This window comes from Nelumbo lutea, chromosome 8 (genome assembly GCF_056320005.1).
Source record: "Nelumbo lutea isolate HS-2025 chromosome 8, American lotus-T2T, whole genome shotgun sequence".
NCBI lineage: Eukaryota > Viridiplantae > Streptophyta > Magnoliopsida > Proteales > Nelumbonaceae > Nelumbo > Nelumbo lutea.
This window is the reverse complement of record NC_142691.1, coordinates 47326353-47339648: the sequence shown is the minus strand read 5'-3', so window position 1 is coordinate 47339648 and position 13296 is coordinate 47326353. Positions and strand designations below refer to the sequence as shown.

At 37.0% G+C, this 13296-nt stretch overlaps 1 protein-coding gene across 1 annotated transcript in view; it reads left to right on the top strand.

Annotated features, from left to right (window-relative positions):
- The first annotated feature begins 1343 nt into the window (after nucleotides 1–1343).
- Nucleotides 1344–13296, top strand: part of LOC148844015 (Phox (PX) domain-containing protein) — a 32077-nt gene continuing 20124 nt past the window's right edge. The window contains exons 1-5 of the mRNA XM_088957763.1: nucleotides 1344–1656; nucleotides 1787–1898; nucleotides 4467–4577; nucleotides 8970–9068; nucleotides 9218–9304. Of these exons, the coding sequence (XP_088813889.1) occupies nucleotides 1649–1656; nucleotides 1787–1898; nucleotides 4467–4577; nucleotides 8970–9068; nucleotides 9218–9304 (417 nt within the window). The 5' untranslated portion in view covers nucleotides 1344–1648. The remainder of the gene's footprint in view (nucleotides 1657–1786; nucleotides 1899–4466; nucleotides 4578–8969; nucleotides 9069–9217; nucleotides 9305–13296) is intronic.

Genomic DNA, 13296 nt, shown 5'->3' with positions numbered 1-13296 from the left:
TTGGCTTTCTATGATTGCTAGGGTCTTGCTTGTCCCAATCCTGTATAGGTGTTTCTTTCACTATAACAAAAAAAAAAAAAAAAAAAAGAAAAGAAAAGAAATGCGGGTGAGGAGTTCAAAAACAAAATTGTAAGCATTGACAATGACCCTCTTAATATGTCATAAATCAAGATTGATTGTTTTTCTCTTTCAAATATAAAACTGATTTAAATAGATTTATTCATATATACTTTACAAAAAGAAAAAAAATCTAGGGGTGGTTTGTAGGAATAAGGGTTTGGAATCAAACCAATTGTTTGGTTGGATGGAATCAAAATATTATTCCCATTCTTTGTAGAATGCATTCCGATTCTCATTTGAACAAAACAGGCTACGAGAATAGACCATTCTGATTTCGATCAAAAAAATTTTGATTCCGATTTCATCCACAAACCAAATGGACCCTTATTATATCTTATTGATATAATACCAATATGATTTCTTTCACTCTTATTTACCTAAAAAATTCTTAATTATTGTCTAGAATTGATGTTAATATAAACAATTAACACTGTCATCAAATCTTATTTGAGCACATTCAATATGTGCTTAATATCAAATATGAAGATATTGAGCACATTCAAATCTTTATGATTCTTTAAAAATTTAAATTTTATTTTTTAATTTTGAAAAACAAGAGGCTGCTTAAACTCAACCACAACTTACCAATAAAATAAAATCAAATAAAAATTATCATATTTTTCCAGCATCATATATTTTTCCCCACTTCAACCTGTTACCTTTTGTTTTTTCCCTCTAAAAAAAAAAAAAAAGAACTCAGAAGAGTCAAAAGTTTTGACAAACTAGGCATTTCCATTGAAGAACAAAATGGTGTGATTCAAAGCAAGAATAACCACTGTAATCAAATTGCCTTCCAAACGGGTGTCTTTCTTCCTCTCTCATTATTTTATTCCTTTTTCTTTTCCAATGTTTTTGATAGTACATATTTTTAACTGAGTTTTGGACTTTGTGCTGTGTTTGGTTGAAGTGCAATTTTATTTGCACTGGTGCAAATGCATGGAAGTATAAATGAAATAAATGTAAATTCTCGTTTAATTTTATTTTATTCTTCTTAACGTCTTAATTTGTATTAAAATTAAATAAAATAAGTTAAAATTTGAAACAAAAATAGGTCAGAATTTACATTAAAAATAATTTGCACTGCTACAATTTTGCATCAGTACAAATTTATTTGCATTGCAACCAAACACAGTCTCGGTAACAAAGGTCCAAGCCCATTAGACAGGATTGAGTCCATGTCCATCATCTTCATTAACACAAAAGAGTCAAATTAACCTCTTTTTGATTTCTCTCCTCTTTGGCGTGGAATTGATGCCAGAGAGGGAAGTAAGACAGGTAGGTGAGGTGAGGGAGAGAGAGAAAGAGAACTCCAGAAATTTTTTCTTATAATTGACGATTCGAATCAGGCGGAGCCAGGCCAAGCGTCGTCGACGACTAATGAAACAGGAATGCAGGTGTCTGAGAAAGAGAGGGGACGGGGACATGGCACACACCGGCTCCGTCTAGCCACGTCCCTCTTTTTCCCCTCTTAACTTGCGCCTGTCCTTCCCTTTTCTCCGCATGAAACTCACATACTGACAGAGCCAGGATGATCTTGTACGAACCACACTCCTCTCCCTTCTTGATTCTTCTTCTGTTGGTAGCTTTTCTTCCGATCCGATCGCTGCAGAGGCCCTAGCTCTTCTTTCCCTCATAGATTTCGGTTTCGATTGTCTGAGAGCTGCAGATCGATGGACCGATATAGGACGCTGCTGAAGCAGAGTCCCCCGAAGCATCGACATGATGGAACTTCACCTCTTCCTCTGGGAATGGATTGGAGTCCCCCGCCTAAGAAATGGGTAAGCTTTTAATTTGATCTTTAATGGTTAATTCTTAATGGGGTTGAATTATAGGGCAAGTATGTGATCCTCCGTTGAGTAACGGATTTCTGAATTGTGGAAATAAATTCTAATTTCGAGTTTTCGGATTGATTGCTAGAACTACTGGGAGTTGGTAGTTGTGCATCATCTTTGAGTTGATGACTAAATTTCTGAAAAATTCTTTTATATAATAATAATAATGATAATTTGGATTCGTTTAGTATCTATTTGCATAATTGGGGTGTTCAAGTTCGCGGAGTTGTTACTTTGGAGCTAATTTGTCCATTCTGCAGTCACCCGTGGATCCGATGAATTTATTTGGAATACTTCTAAGTTCAGCTGATTTGATAGAGATGTGAAGCCAAAACACGTGTTCTTAAGAATTGGATCGCATGACCTTACAAATAGTTGTTGTACAGTCATTTAGATGTTCTAGCTATGCTATGCAGATTGAGCAGGTGATTTAAAGATATGAAGTGCTGACTTTTCTTCAGCTGTTACATTGGGAGAAGTTATCTGTAAATCTGACACTTAACATGGTTTTCACTACCAATTGATCTTAGGCAGTTCATACCCGTGGGTGGTTTATGGCCATATGATAGATTTCTTACCAAGCAAACGATGTGAACTGACAAGTTGGTAGATCATGTATTTCACGTGTTAATCTAAGAAGAAAGTAATGATGGGCTTTGCAAAAGAGCATCTTCTGTCTTCTATTAGCATAAAATGGTTTTGTTTTTGCTGCTACAAAGCCTACAATGAAAACATCAATTTTGAATTTGATGTTTTATATGCAGTTTTTAATACAACTATACAGTGTTTTTTTGATAAATAATACAATTATACAATTGGGCACTTAGGATGATCAAGAAAGGTTGGCTACTGACATTAGCTGCAAATTTAAAATTGCAGTTGCAGTAAATGTGATTGTTAGAGGATGGCAGTCAGTTGTTATGTTTTAGTTTGTATTTACATAGTAACCTGACCTCTTATTAGAATGATGAAGCACAACTTTGATGGTCTTTAAATTGGAAACCAATATCCTCTGGAATTATAGAGGCTTTTAGAGATAATACAGGTTAGATTATCTTGGTGTACTTGGGCCTTTTAAAATCAAACTGGGTTCATAAGTGCAAAAATCTCAAGACAAATGGGTTTATATTGGGAAATAGGATTTGAAGGGAATTAGGTCAACTATGAAAATGACAGTAAACTAGGTCAATATGTATTGGTTGTCTAGATTATAACCATTTCTGAGTTTTTCTATGGATCATAGAGTGTGTAATTCATGCCATAGATTTTCTCTAGGAAGAAGAATGATAAGGTGGTATAATTAGCACAATGATTTGACTTAATGCTTGACTGTACAAATTCAAAAATCCTCAACTTTCTTCAACCAAAATAGTGGAAAAGTTCAGTCAACCATGGGCTTTCATAGAGAGTTTCGTCACTCTTTTTTATCTATAGATTTTTTGGCATCCCATTGTAGCCCTATGTCATTGATGCACAGAAACTCTTTGTACAAATGGCAGCTGTATATACTTTTTGATATCTAATACTTTATACTTTACCCTTGCAAAAACAGAATAACAGCAAGAGAGTAGATAGGCAACAACTTAAATTATATTGCCTAGGCCACTTACCAATCAAATAAATAAATAAATAACCTAGCCCACTTAATGCATCTGGGCTAGCCCAAACTGCTTTTGGGGTGCTTGGCATGCCTCATTTGTATATATATCACCTGCTATTTTTTAACAAAAATTCAGATAAAGGGGACAGATATAACGGAATGCCATCAGAAACTCAATTAAGAAGTTATGTAGCTCAAAGACAAAGACTAGAGGACAAAAGGCACTTAACATGTAGTTAATTTAAGGGACAAAAATACTTCTGCTGTCCCAGAACAAGGAAAATGTAGCTGAATCATTCTTTTACTTATTGTATTACATACATTCTATTCACGTATATTGATTAAGTTTGAATGAATATGTTGTTGCCCATTTCGATGGTCTGAATAGTACAATACCTTCACAAATGGCTAATAGGCAATTTATTCTTGCCTGAAGTGAATTTTCACATTCTTCCCTTTATTGAATTTGTCTTAATTCCCTTTATCCATATAAGCACTTTGGTTTTGATCAAGAAATGACTGCAAGAGCTTTAGTTTGTATTTCTTGCCATTCATCATTTTAGTGTTTCTATTTTTTATTGGTAAAACAAAAAAAAAGTAACATTATTAATAGAAAATAAAAAGGAATGGTATATCTGAATTTATTCCTTGTTAAATGGATCCTTGTCATTTTCTAGTTCCAGTTCTACTGAGAGTAGCAACTATTTAAAGATCACATGCCAAATATGCTTTACAGTTTTGACTATGGACTGAAATTGAACCAGTAATATAATGTCTGCAGTGCATGTCAGTCAACCAGTTGAACTATGGGATCAATCTCCTTTATCTGCATGATAAGTGTGTGTGTGTGTGTTTTCAACCATTTGAGCCATCCGTGTAATTACTCTTGAGGCTATGTTGTTTCTTCTTTTCAGGATGGAAGAGACACAGTTTGGCCACATGATCCTCATACAGGGTGGAGTTACTGCGTCACCATTCCCTCTTGGGTCATACTTCCGAAATCCAGAGAGTCGGATCCTATAGTGGTGAGATTTTAAGTTTCCTCCTCAAAGTTGATGACTGTGTGGCCTTTACACATGAGACATGCTTGTCCATGTTTCTGTACTTTCATTTAGTGCTTGATATTATAGCTTATCAATCATGCTAGCAATCTTGTATTCTTGTTTACATTATAGCAGCTTAAATGAGTTGCAAATAAAAAAGAAAAAAAACCAGTCATAATTTATTTTTTCTTTTCAAGCTGTCCTATTACATTGCTTATCCTTTTTTTATGATAGTCAAAGAGAAATTTTATGAAAAAAAAAAAGAAAAAAACAAAGGTACAAGCATTGGTGATAAGACACCACCAATTCAAATGCAACCAACCACACCCTCACCAAGGAAATGATTTTAAGCACCGGTAATTTAACAATGGATATGGCATCAAACAGAATGGAATGGCGAAACAAGATTCATGTAGCTGTCCTCATATAGTTGGAATAAGGCTTGGATGATGATGATGTTTAAGATCACCGGCCACTAATTTACTTCCCCAAAATTTCCATTCAACTCTAATTCCTTTCTCCTTCCTACTAACACACTGACAGTTGTGGCATCCTGCATCTTAGTACCTATGAACTGAGAGTAGAGACATAACCCTGGCACCAGGGTTAAGGTAACTGTATTGGAGAATTCATAACATTGTCAAAACCATGATGCAACTGACTCAACAGAGGTTATCAGAGAGTAATGGACATTAAGATTTGAAGCAGACCTGTTGTCCATTGAAGGTATATAATGAGGTTCTAATCCATCTAAAGGTCCACAATCAGAAAACTATTATCTAATTAATTATTTATTTATTTATGCTTATCTCTAAAATAAAAAAAAGACTGAGAAGGGGTGATCATTTGTAGTCCAACCCAATATATATATATATATATATATATATATATATAGTGTGTGTGTGTGTGTGTGTGTGTGTGCGTGTGTGTGCGTGCGTGTGTGTGCGTGCGGTTTACTTTTTGTCTGTCTTTAAGATTCCTACTAGGGAAGCTAAAAAGATAGAGAAGATGATGAGGGATTTCTTGTGGGAGCCGGGGCAAGAGAAGAAAGATCATTTGATTAGGTGGGCGATAGTTAGTCAAAGTAAGGAGAAAGGAGGAGTAGGGTTAGGGAATATTGTTTATAAGAATGTAGCTCTTCTAGGCAAGTGGTTGTGGAGATGGCCTTTAGAGAGGGAGAGGTTATGGCGTGCAGTGGTGGCGAGTATCCATGGCTGTTCCGGAAATGGTTGGGATGCAGGGGTATCCGGGCGGGCAACTCTTGCAACACCTTGGAAGGAAATTCATGGCATCCTCCCCCAGTTCCTCCGCTTTGTAAGGTATGATGCTTGCTCTGGAACTCATGTTCTTTTCTGGGAAGACAGTTGGGTGGGAAATTTGCCTCTTAAGGACTTTATTCCCCTCTCTCTTTTCCATTTCCCGTTATAAAAAAGAACCTGTGTCCTCCTTTATTTTGTCCCCGTATACCCCTTTGTCTACAAATTGGGACCTTGGCTTCCATAGAGGGTTGAGGGATGAGGAATTCTTATCAGCTTCTGAGCTCTTATTGTTACTTGATTCTGTTTGTTTGGACCCACTCAGTTCTGAGAGGAGGATTTGGACTTTAACGTAAGGGTCGTTTACTTGCGCATCTTTCTTTAACTCTCTTTGCTCTAGCTCCTCTCCTTGGGCTTTCCTAGTTAAGGAAGCTTGGTCTAGGCCCATTCCCCCAAAGATAGCTGTGTTTTGTTGGGAAGTTTTCTACGGTAAAATCAATATGATGAATAACCTGCAGAAGAAAAGACCCTTCTTATGTTTATCCCCTAACTGGTGTATTTTGTGCAAAGCGCAGTTTGAGGACTGTTACCACTTATTGATTTCTTGTCCTTTTGCTGAAGCCATTTGGAACTGGGTTTGTAACTTGTTCGATTGCTGGTGGAACTTGCCAGTTGAGGTAAATTTGCTGTTCTCCCCATCTACCTTCGTGTGGACCACAAAAAGAGGGAGAATTCTGTTGAAGTGTATAAGAGCAGCTCTCCTTTGGACTATTTGGGAAGAGAGAAATTCCAGAATTTTTCAGGAGAAGGAAAGAAGCGTTCTTGAGGTCAAAGACTGTATTCTTACAAGGACTATTTTGGGGCTAAAATCCTTAAAGCTCTTTGATAATTACTCCTTTGATGATTTAATGAGGAATTGGTCTGCAGTTGCCCTCACCTCCTCTAGGAAGCCTAGAGTTCAAGTAACTTGGACTCCACCGATGGAGGGTTTTGTTAAGCTGAACTTTGACGGAAGTAGTCAGGGAAACCCAGGTCTGTTTGGGATTGGTGGTGTACTTAGAAATGAGAACAGCAATATCATTGCCTTTTTTTTCGGGACTGGTGGGAATAGGAGACTCTGTGAGGGCTGAACTCCTAGCTGCGGCACAAGGGATACAGATTACTTATCAACTTGGAGTGCAGAACTTAATAATTGAAGGAGATTCCAAGGCGGTAGTAGGATGGTTGGCGACCTGGGTACCGTCACTTGGGAGTTTAAGGATATTTCAAAAAAGGTCAAATGGCTATTAAGGGACAAGACAGTCAGATTTCAGTGGTTGGGGAGAACGGCTAATGCCTTGGCTGATTATCTTGCTAAACAAGGGGCTACTCGGGTCTCCTTATATTGGACTTCTCTGTAATTTTCTTTGTCCTTTGTTATGTTTAGTAACTAAAGGGTTGATGGTTTCCTCCATCTCATCTCCTTAAAGGGGAGGTAGCATCTCGTGCCTCTCCCTAAAATGTACCTTCTTTGGCTATGAATTAATAAATCTTACAATTCACTGATAAAAAAAAAATAGTGTGTGTGTGTGCGCATGTGCTGTTTGTGTTATCTTATGTTATTTTATGTCATATGCAAATATTATAATATGACATGTATATAAAGTGTAGCATATATTATATATTATATAATATAAAATATCATGTGTGCATCTAATATAATGTTTTTAAAATCATAAGCCCAGGCCATGATCACCCTTAGCTCTGATTATATGAGAGGCAAACAAGGCTATTTTTTTTTGATCAAAATCATGGCTAGAATTGCCTTCCCATACTACCATGTTTGTCACTGAATTGTGCTTTTTCCCAATTGGTTGTCGTTATGTGTTCAGCCTGTGTCTGTAATTTGATTCTAGAATTTGTCGAGGCCCAAGTGTGTTTAGCGTTTTCATATTGGTTGATTTTTTTTTTTTTTTTTTTTTTGTGCATGTTTCTTGGCTGTCTTGGGTCTCCTGCCTCCTACTCCCTATGTCCTTCCCTACCTCCCTTCCCTCTTTTTTACCTCCATTCTTTCTTCTCTTTATATCATTTCCTAATAAAATTTCTATGTTATTTGTCATGGAAAAAGATTTGAAAAGTGAGTAGTCTAAATATGAAGAGACTTAAATTAACTACATTTTGCAATAAACTCCTTTGTTATTTGGGGTATATTTGGTTGCTGAGAAACCACTGGGAAAAGGGGAATATTCCCTTTTTGATCTGAAAATCATGTGTTTGTTTCAAGTGATGGGATGAGAAACCTAGGGATGCGGGTTTTCAAAATCAAGAATACAGGGCCTCATCAAAAACAGAAATGCAACTCCGGTGACAAATGGAATTGTTAAAAAATTTTGTCGAGGTTGTCAGAGGCTCTATTATCTTCTCTGCCTGGACATACCAAAGACCAACTTGGATATCAGGTGCCATTCTGTCATGTTTCAAGCTCAGTCTAGCCCAAATACCGACTCATCATGGCTCGGCTATGCTGAAACTGTGGTTTTTTTGGTTTTGTCTTAGGCTCCATTTTTGGCTGGTTTATCACCGAACAGATCGCCATGGATTCTGGTGATGATGTTGATGATAGGTTGTTGTAGACAACTTATTTTTGAGCTAACTTTTTCTTTAATCCTTTGTAGACACATTGGTTGGTTGTTAGGGTATTTGATATCTAAGTTATCTTTCACCAATCTGACTTCCATGGATTCAAACAAGCAGGGCTTGACATGGATCCCACTCTATTTCAGTGTTCTTATTGCCATTCATTCACCCATCGGTGAATCCCTTGCATATCTGGCTCATTGATTTCAGATCGAATGATCTCGTTTTGTTTTCTTTGTTATCTCTGAACTGATCTGTTTCTGTATTGCTGTGTTGATTTTCCCATATATTTGGGATAACTGACCAAATATAGGATTGCCAGCTAAGAGCATAACTTTTCTGTTTCTCACCCTATCCGTTCTCATCCCAATATAATACCAATTTTCAGCAACCAAATGGACCCTTGGGGAACTATATTTTCTAGAATTTGCTCAATGCAGAAACTTTTGTGGTCCTCTCATAACTGCTTTAGGTGCTTTCGTCTAACGTACTCTAGGGACAGTTTTACAGGGTTCAAGTTGGTATACAATCACCTGAAGGGATTACCACTATCCGAGGAATACTTCGAAGATTCAATGATTTCCTAAAGCTATTTACTGAAGTAAGTCTACAAATTACTATTGAATTTTCTTGCAAAGAAGTTTCTTTTTGTTTTGTTTTACTTGAAAACTAACTTTTATCTAGGGATTGTTTTCTTTTTTCAAGTGGTTCCAGATATAGCATATTTATTCCATTTACTATCTGTTGCAGCTCAAAAGGGCATTTCCCAAGAAATATCTTCCCCCAGCCCCTCCAAAGGGTATCTTGAGAATAAAAAGCAAGACACTGTTGGAAGAGGTAGGCAACATAATTGTCATTTCAGTGGTCTATTCATGTATTAGTTTCCTATTTCAACTATGTATCTGTCTGTTGATGTAATAAAAAATAACAGTCGCCAATCAAAAACATGTGTATCTGCTCGATGACTTGTTCATTGGATGTGATTTTTGGGAATGAAAAACTCTTTTATCAATCGTATGTTTTACATGATACAACTGGCATGATGGAAGGAATTTTTTAATAAATATAGATCCATTGAAGGAAATACATAATACAAAGCCACTGAAAATAATTCTGTATTAAAACATGCAACTAAGTTTTATAGTAATTTTATTTTAAGATGATGCTATTTCTTTTTTTTTTTTTTTGTGAAGATGCTGAAAATGTTGCTCTTTATATCGGGGAATGACTAAAATGTTATATCCTATTACATCACCTATCTCAATGTGTTCATGCTTTTTATTGGCATGTTGCCAGTTTTGGCATATTTACAATTTCTATGGATCTATGGCTAGGTCTCCTATTCAGAACAGAAAAAAACTGATATAAGATCTTAAATTAATGTTTGAAAAATAAAATGTATTTTAGTGTTTTTTCGATGGTAGTGCAAATTTTATTAAAAGGGAGGGAGAGTTGCCCTCCAACATCAGAGAAAGATTACAATTATAGCAAGGAAGACATATACTTCTCACTACATAATTATCATCCATGATGACATGATACCAATGATCCCTACACTCATCAAAATTCAAACCCATAAACTCCTTAGAAATTGTAGCCCATTGAATAAGCATTCTCTCCATTTTCCCTAATCACTGCCCCAAAAAGTTGTATTTTAGTGTTGTTGAGCAATAGCTATGGCTTTTACCTTTTTTTTTTTTTTATAATTAACAGAAACTTTCATTAAAAGAAGCCACCAAACTGCTCAAAGAAAGGGCGTTTAAAGAAGTTGACACTTCATAAGATTTCAAGGAGGAAGTGTCCAAGCCTCCAAGGACCAGTCCCTTTGTTTTTTGCCCACCCAATTGCATTCCCGGACTTAACTTCCACCAAAATAGAAGTAGCATGAATAGAGAGAGCAATACACAAGCCTGTAATAAGAGTTTGGACCTCAGTTTAAGAGGTATCATATGCTGAAATAGGACCACTGTAGGCCCACTGTAAGCTCCCCACAGAATTCAAGATAACAACTCCAATGCCTACCAGCAGCTGGAGCCTCAGCTTGTCCTCTGAAACTGCCATGGAATTGAAGAATAAAGCTATTCTCACATCTAGGGAGACTCTGGGAGAGGGGAAGATTGGGCTGGGGATCAAAGGGAGAGAAGCGAAGGAACTACAGCAGATTCACAACATGCCTTTTCACGCTTTCTATGGAAGACACTTTGTTGTCAAAAATTCTTTTGTTGTGTTCTTCCCAAATGCTCCACATGGCAGTGTGAATCACAGCATTCCAGAAGATATTTTCCCTCTTCCCCATGTAAATTTAAAGAAGGATTGAGTGCTTATCTAAAATTCTATACATGTCACTGTAAAGACAGATTCAAGATGATGACTGAATGAATTTTGAATTGCTCCTGGAAGTTTAATGGTTTGGTGCTGACTCCATTAGGACCTACCCATTTTCCATAGTTTATTGCAATTAGTTCAGTTCTTGGTTGAATATTGATCTATTAGATCCCTGCCTTAATATTCCAGGTTTATCTATTAGATCCCTGCCTTAATAGCCATCCTCACCAGTTCTGTCTATTTTTCCCTAGCCTGTAAGAACCATTTTGAGCCCCTTATCACCTTGTTTTCAATTTCTACCTCACTTGTTTAGTGATTATTCAATCTCTTGAAATTCTGTCCAGCCTACTTCAATGAACAATTTAAGCAAGCTGAGGCTTTATGAGCCTGTTTCCAACTTGCTTAGGGCCCATTTCAGTTACCTAATTGGCTTCTGTTTGAGTGGTTTCCTGCATCATAAGTGAAACTTCTACTGATTTCCAGGATCTTAAGCATCTCATTGCCATAGAAGCATAAAGTCCGGAATGAAAATTGTTTCTTTTGAATAAGTAGGACCACGATGACAGGATTAAGATGGGAAAGGATAACTAAGGTTTGACCTCTGGTGAGAAAATCCAGTCCAGCTAAGATGCAGCTGTAAGAGATAAAGCCGGAGAAATTAAGTTTGTGTGTTTTGATGGAAGCTGCATAAGTCAGGAAGGAAGACCTGGGGGATGATCTTTGGGAGTTGGGGGGATCTCAAAGATGTAATCAGCTGGTGATGATTAGTTACTGTTTCTGTTATTGCTGTTGTTTTTCTATTTCTGTGTGTTGCCTCCACTCAGAATGTATTTTTCTTTTTCTTTTAATGAAAATTTCTTTTTTAATATAAAAACTACAAATTTTTTTCCTTTTTTTCCGGGCACGCCAAATTCAAGTTTAACAAGTGATATTTTTATTCTTCCCTGTCCCCTGTCTTAAGTTCTAGCAACCTTTATGAGAGCCCTGAATTCTGAGAAAGCATACTAGGAGACAAGGTTCAAAGTATCGATACAATACACCCAATACAGGGTGTATCATATTGTATCATGATTTCATGAGGGTTCTGATATACCTGTTTAAAGGTGTTTTCAGGAAACCCTTTATTTTATTTATTAAATAATATAAAAATATCTATAAAAATGAAAATTTGAAAAAAAAAACTAAAAATTAAAATGCGCATGGTTTAAACTACTGATACACCACCCCTGTCGATACATTTGGGTGTATTGATACTTTAAACCATGCTAGGAGATTAAAGAAGGCTGATTTAATGAGAATTATCTTTCCTACAATGAAGATGTAATTTTTCTTGTAAAGCTGCCTTTTTTTTTTTTTAATTTTGATTGGCAACAAAGAAATCATTCATTCATTCATTAAAAGTAAAACATTAAGAGAAAAGTAGTACAAGAAGTTGTGGAAAACTAGCAAACCCATTACATATCAAGCCCCCCAACATTATACTATAACTATGCCCAATACATCTATTGTCTTTGAACCTCTTGCTTAGCTAAACCTTCTGCCAAGCTGTTAGCTGATATTCTAATCCACCTTATTTGAATGTTCTTGTCTTCTGACAGCCATTTGAAATGCCTGAATTTATTTCTAAGCAGCCAAATCACCCTCTCACCTTTCTTCAACCATCCCACTACTACTTTCGAATCTCCTTCCCATCTCTTTAGCTTTCCTAACTCGAAAAACTGCAGCAAAAAATTCTACTCTTACCAAATCACCTTGCTCAGTTGGGCCTGAGAACAAGGCACTTATAATACCACATGTAAGTGTAGTGGTGAGGCTAAATAGAATAGTCTTCTTGAAGGACGGAAAGGGACCAAGAGCAGGATCGTAAGGTAAGACTAGGGAGTAGCTATGTGTTCGGTTGTGAGGGAATCTCAGCAGAATCGGGTGTGAGAGTAATAATGTGTCTCCGTTGTACTTTGTTCCTCCTTTTGTAAGGAGGATCCCGAGACTTTAAGGAGAAAGATTCAAAGAGGGTTTATTCCCATTAGGAAAGGAAATCCTCGTTTTCGTGTCCGTTATCAAGGGAACACTACTAGGGTTTTGCCATGTCTCTAACGAGATCTTTTGACGACCGTTTCCTTTTGTCCGAGGATTCTCTCTTAGCACGTCTACGCTACTTCCCATTGTAGGTTTTTTAGGGCCACGTGTCATGGGCGGGGCCCAGGTTTGACCGTCGTGTTTGGCTGTTCGTCCTATCGTCTTCAGGATGTTCTGTCATAGCCGTCGCGAGTCCCAGGCGACATTATGCTCTCATTGCAGGTTTAAGGTATCTCTTCAAGCTCATTGCAGACTCGAGATGGTTCTTTAAGCTCCTCACAACCTCGGGACAGCTCTTTGAGCTCATCTCATGCTTGGGATAACTTCCTGGGTTCATCGCCAGCATGAGATAGCTCTCTGAGCTCATCGCGGGCTTAGGATAACCTTCTGAGCTCATTGCAGGCCTGTGATAATTTTCTGAGCTTATC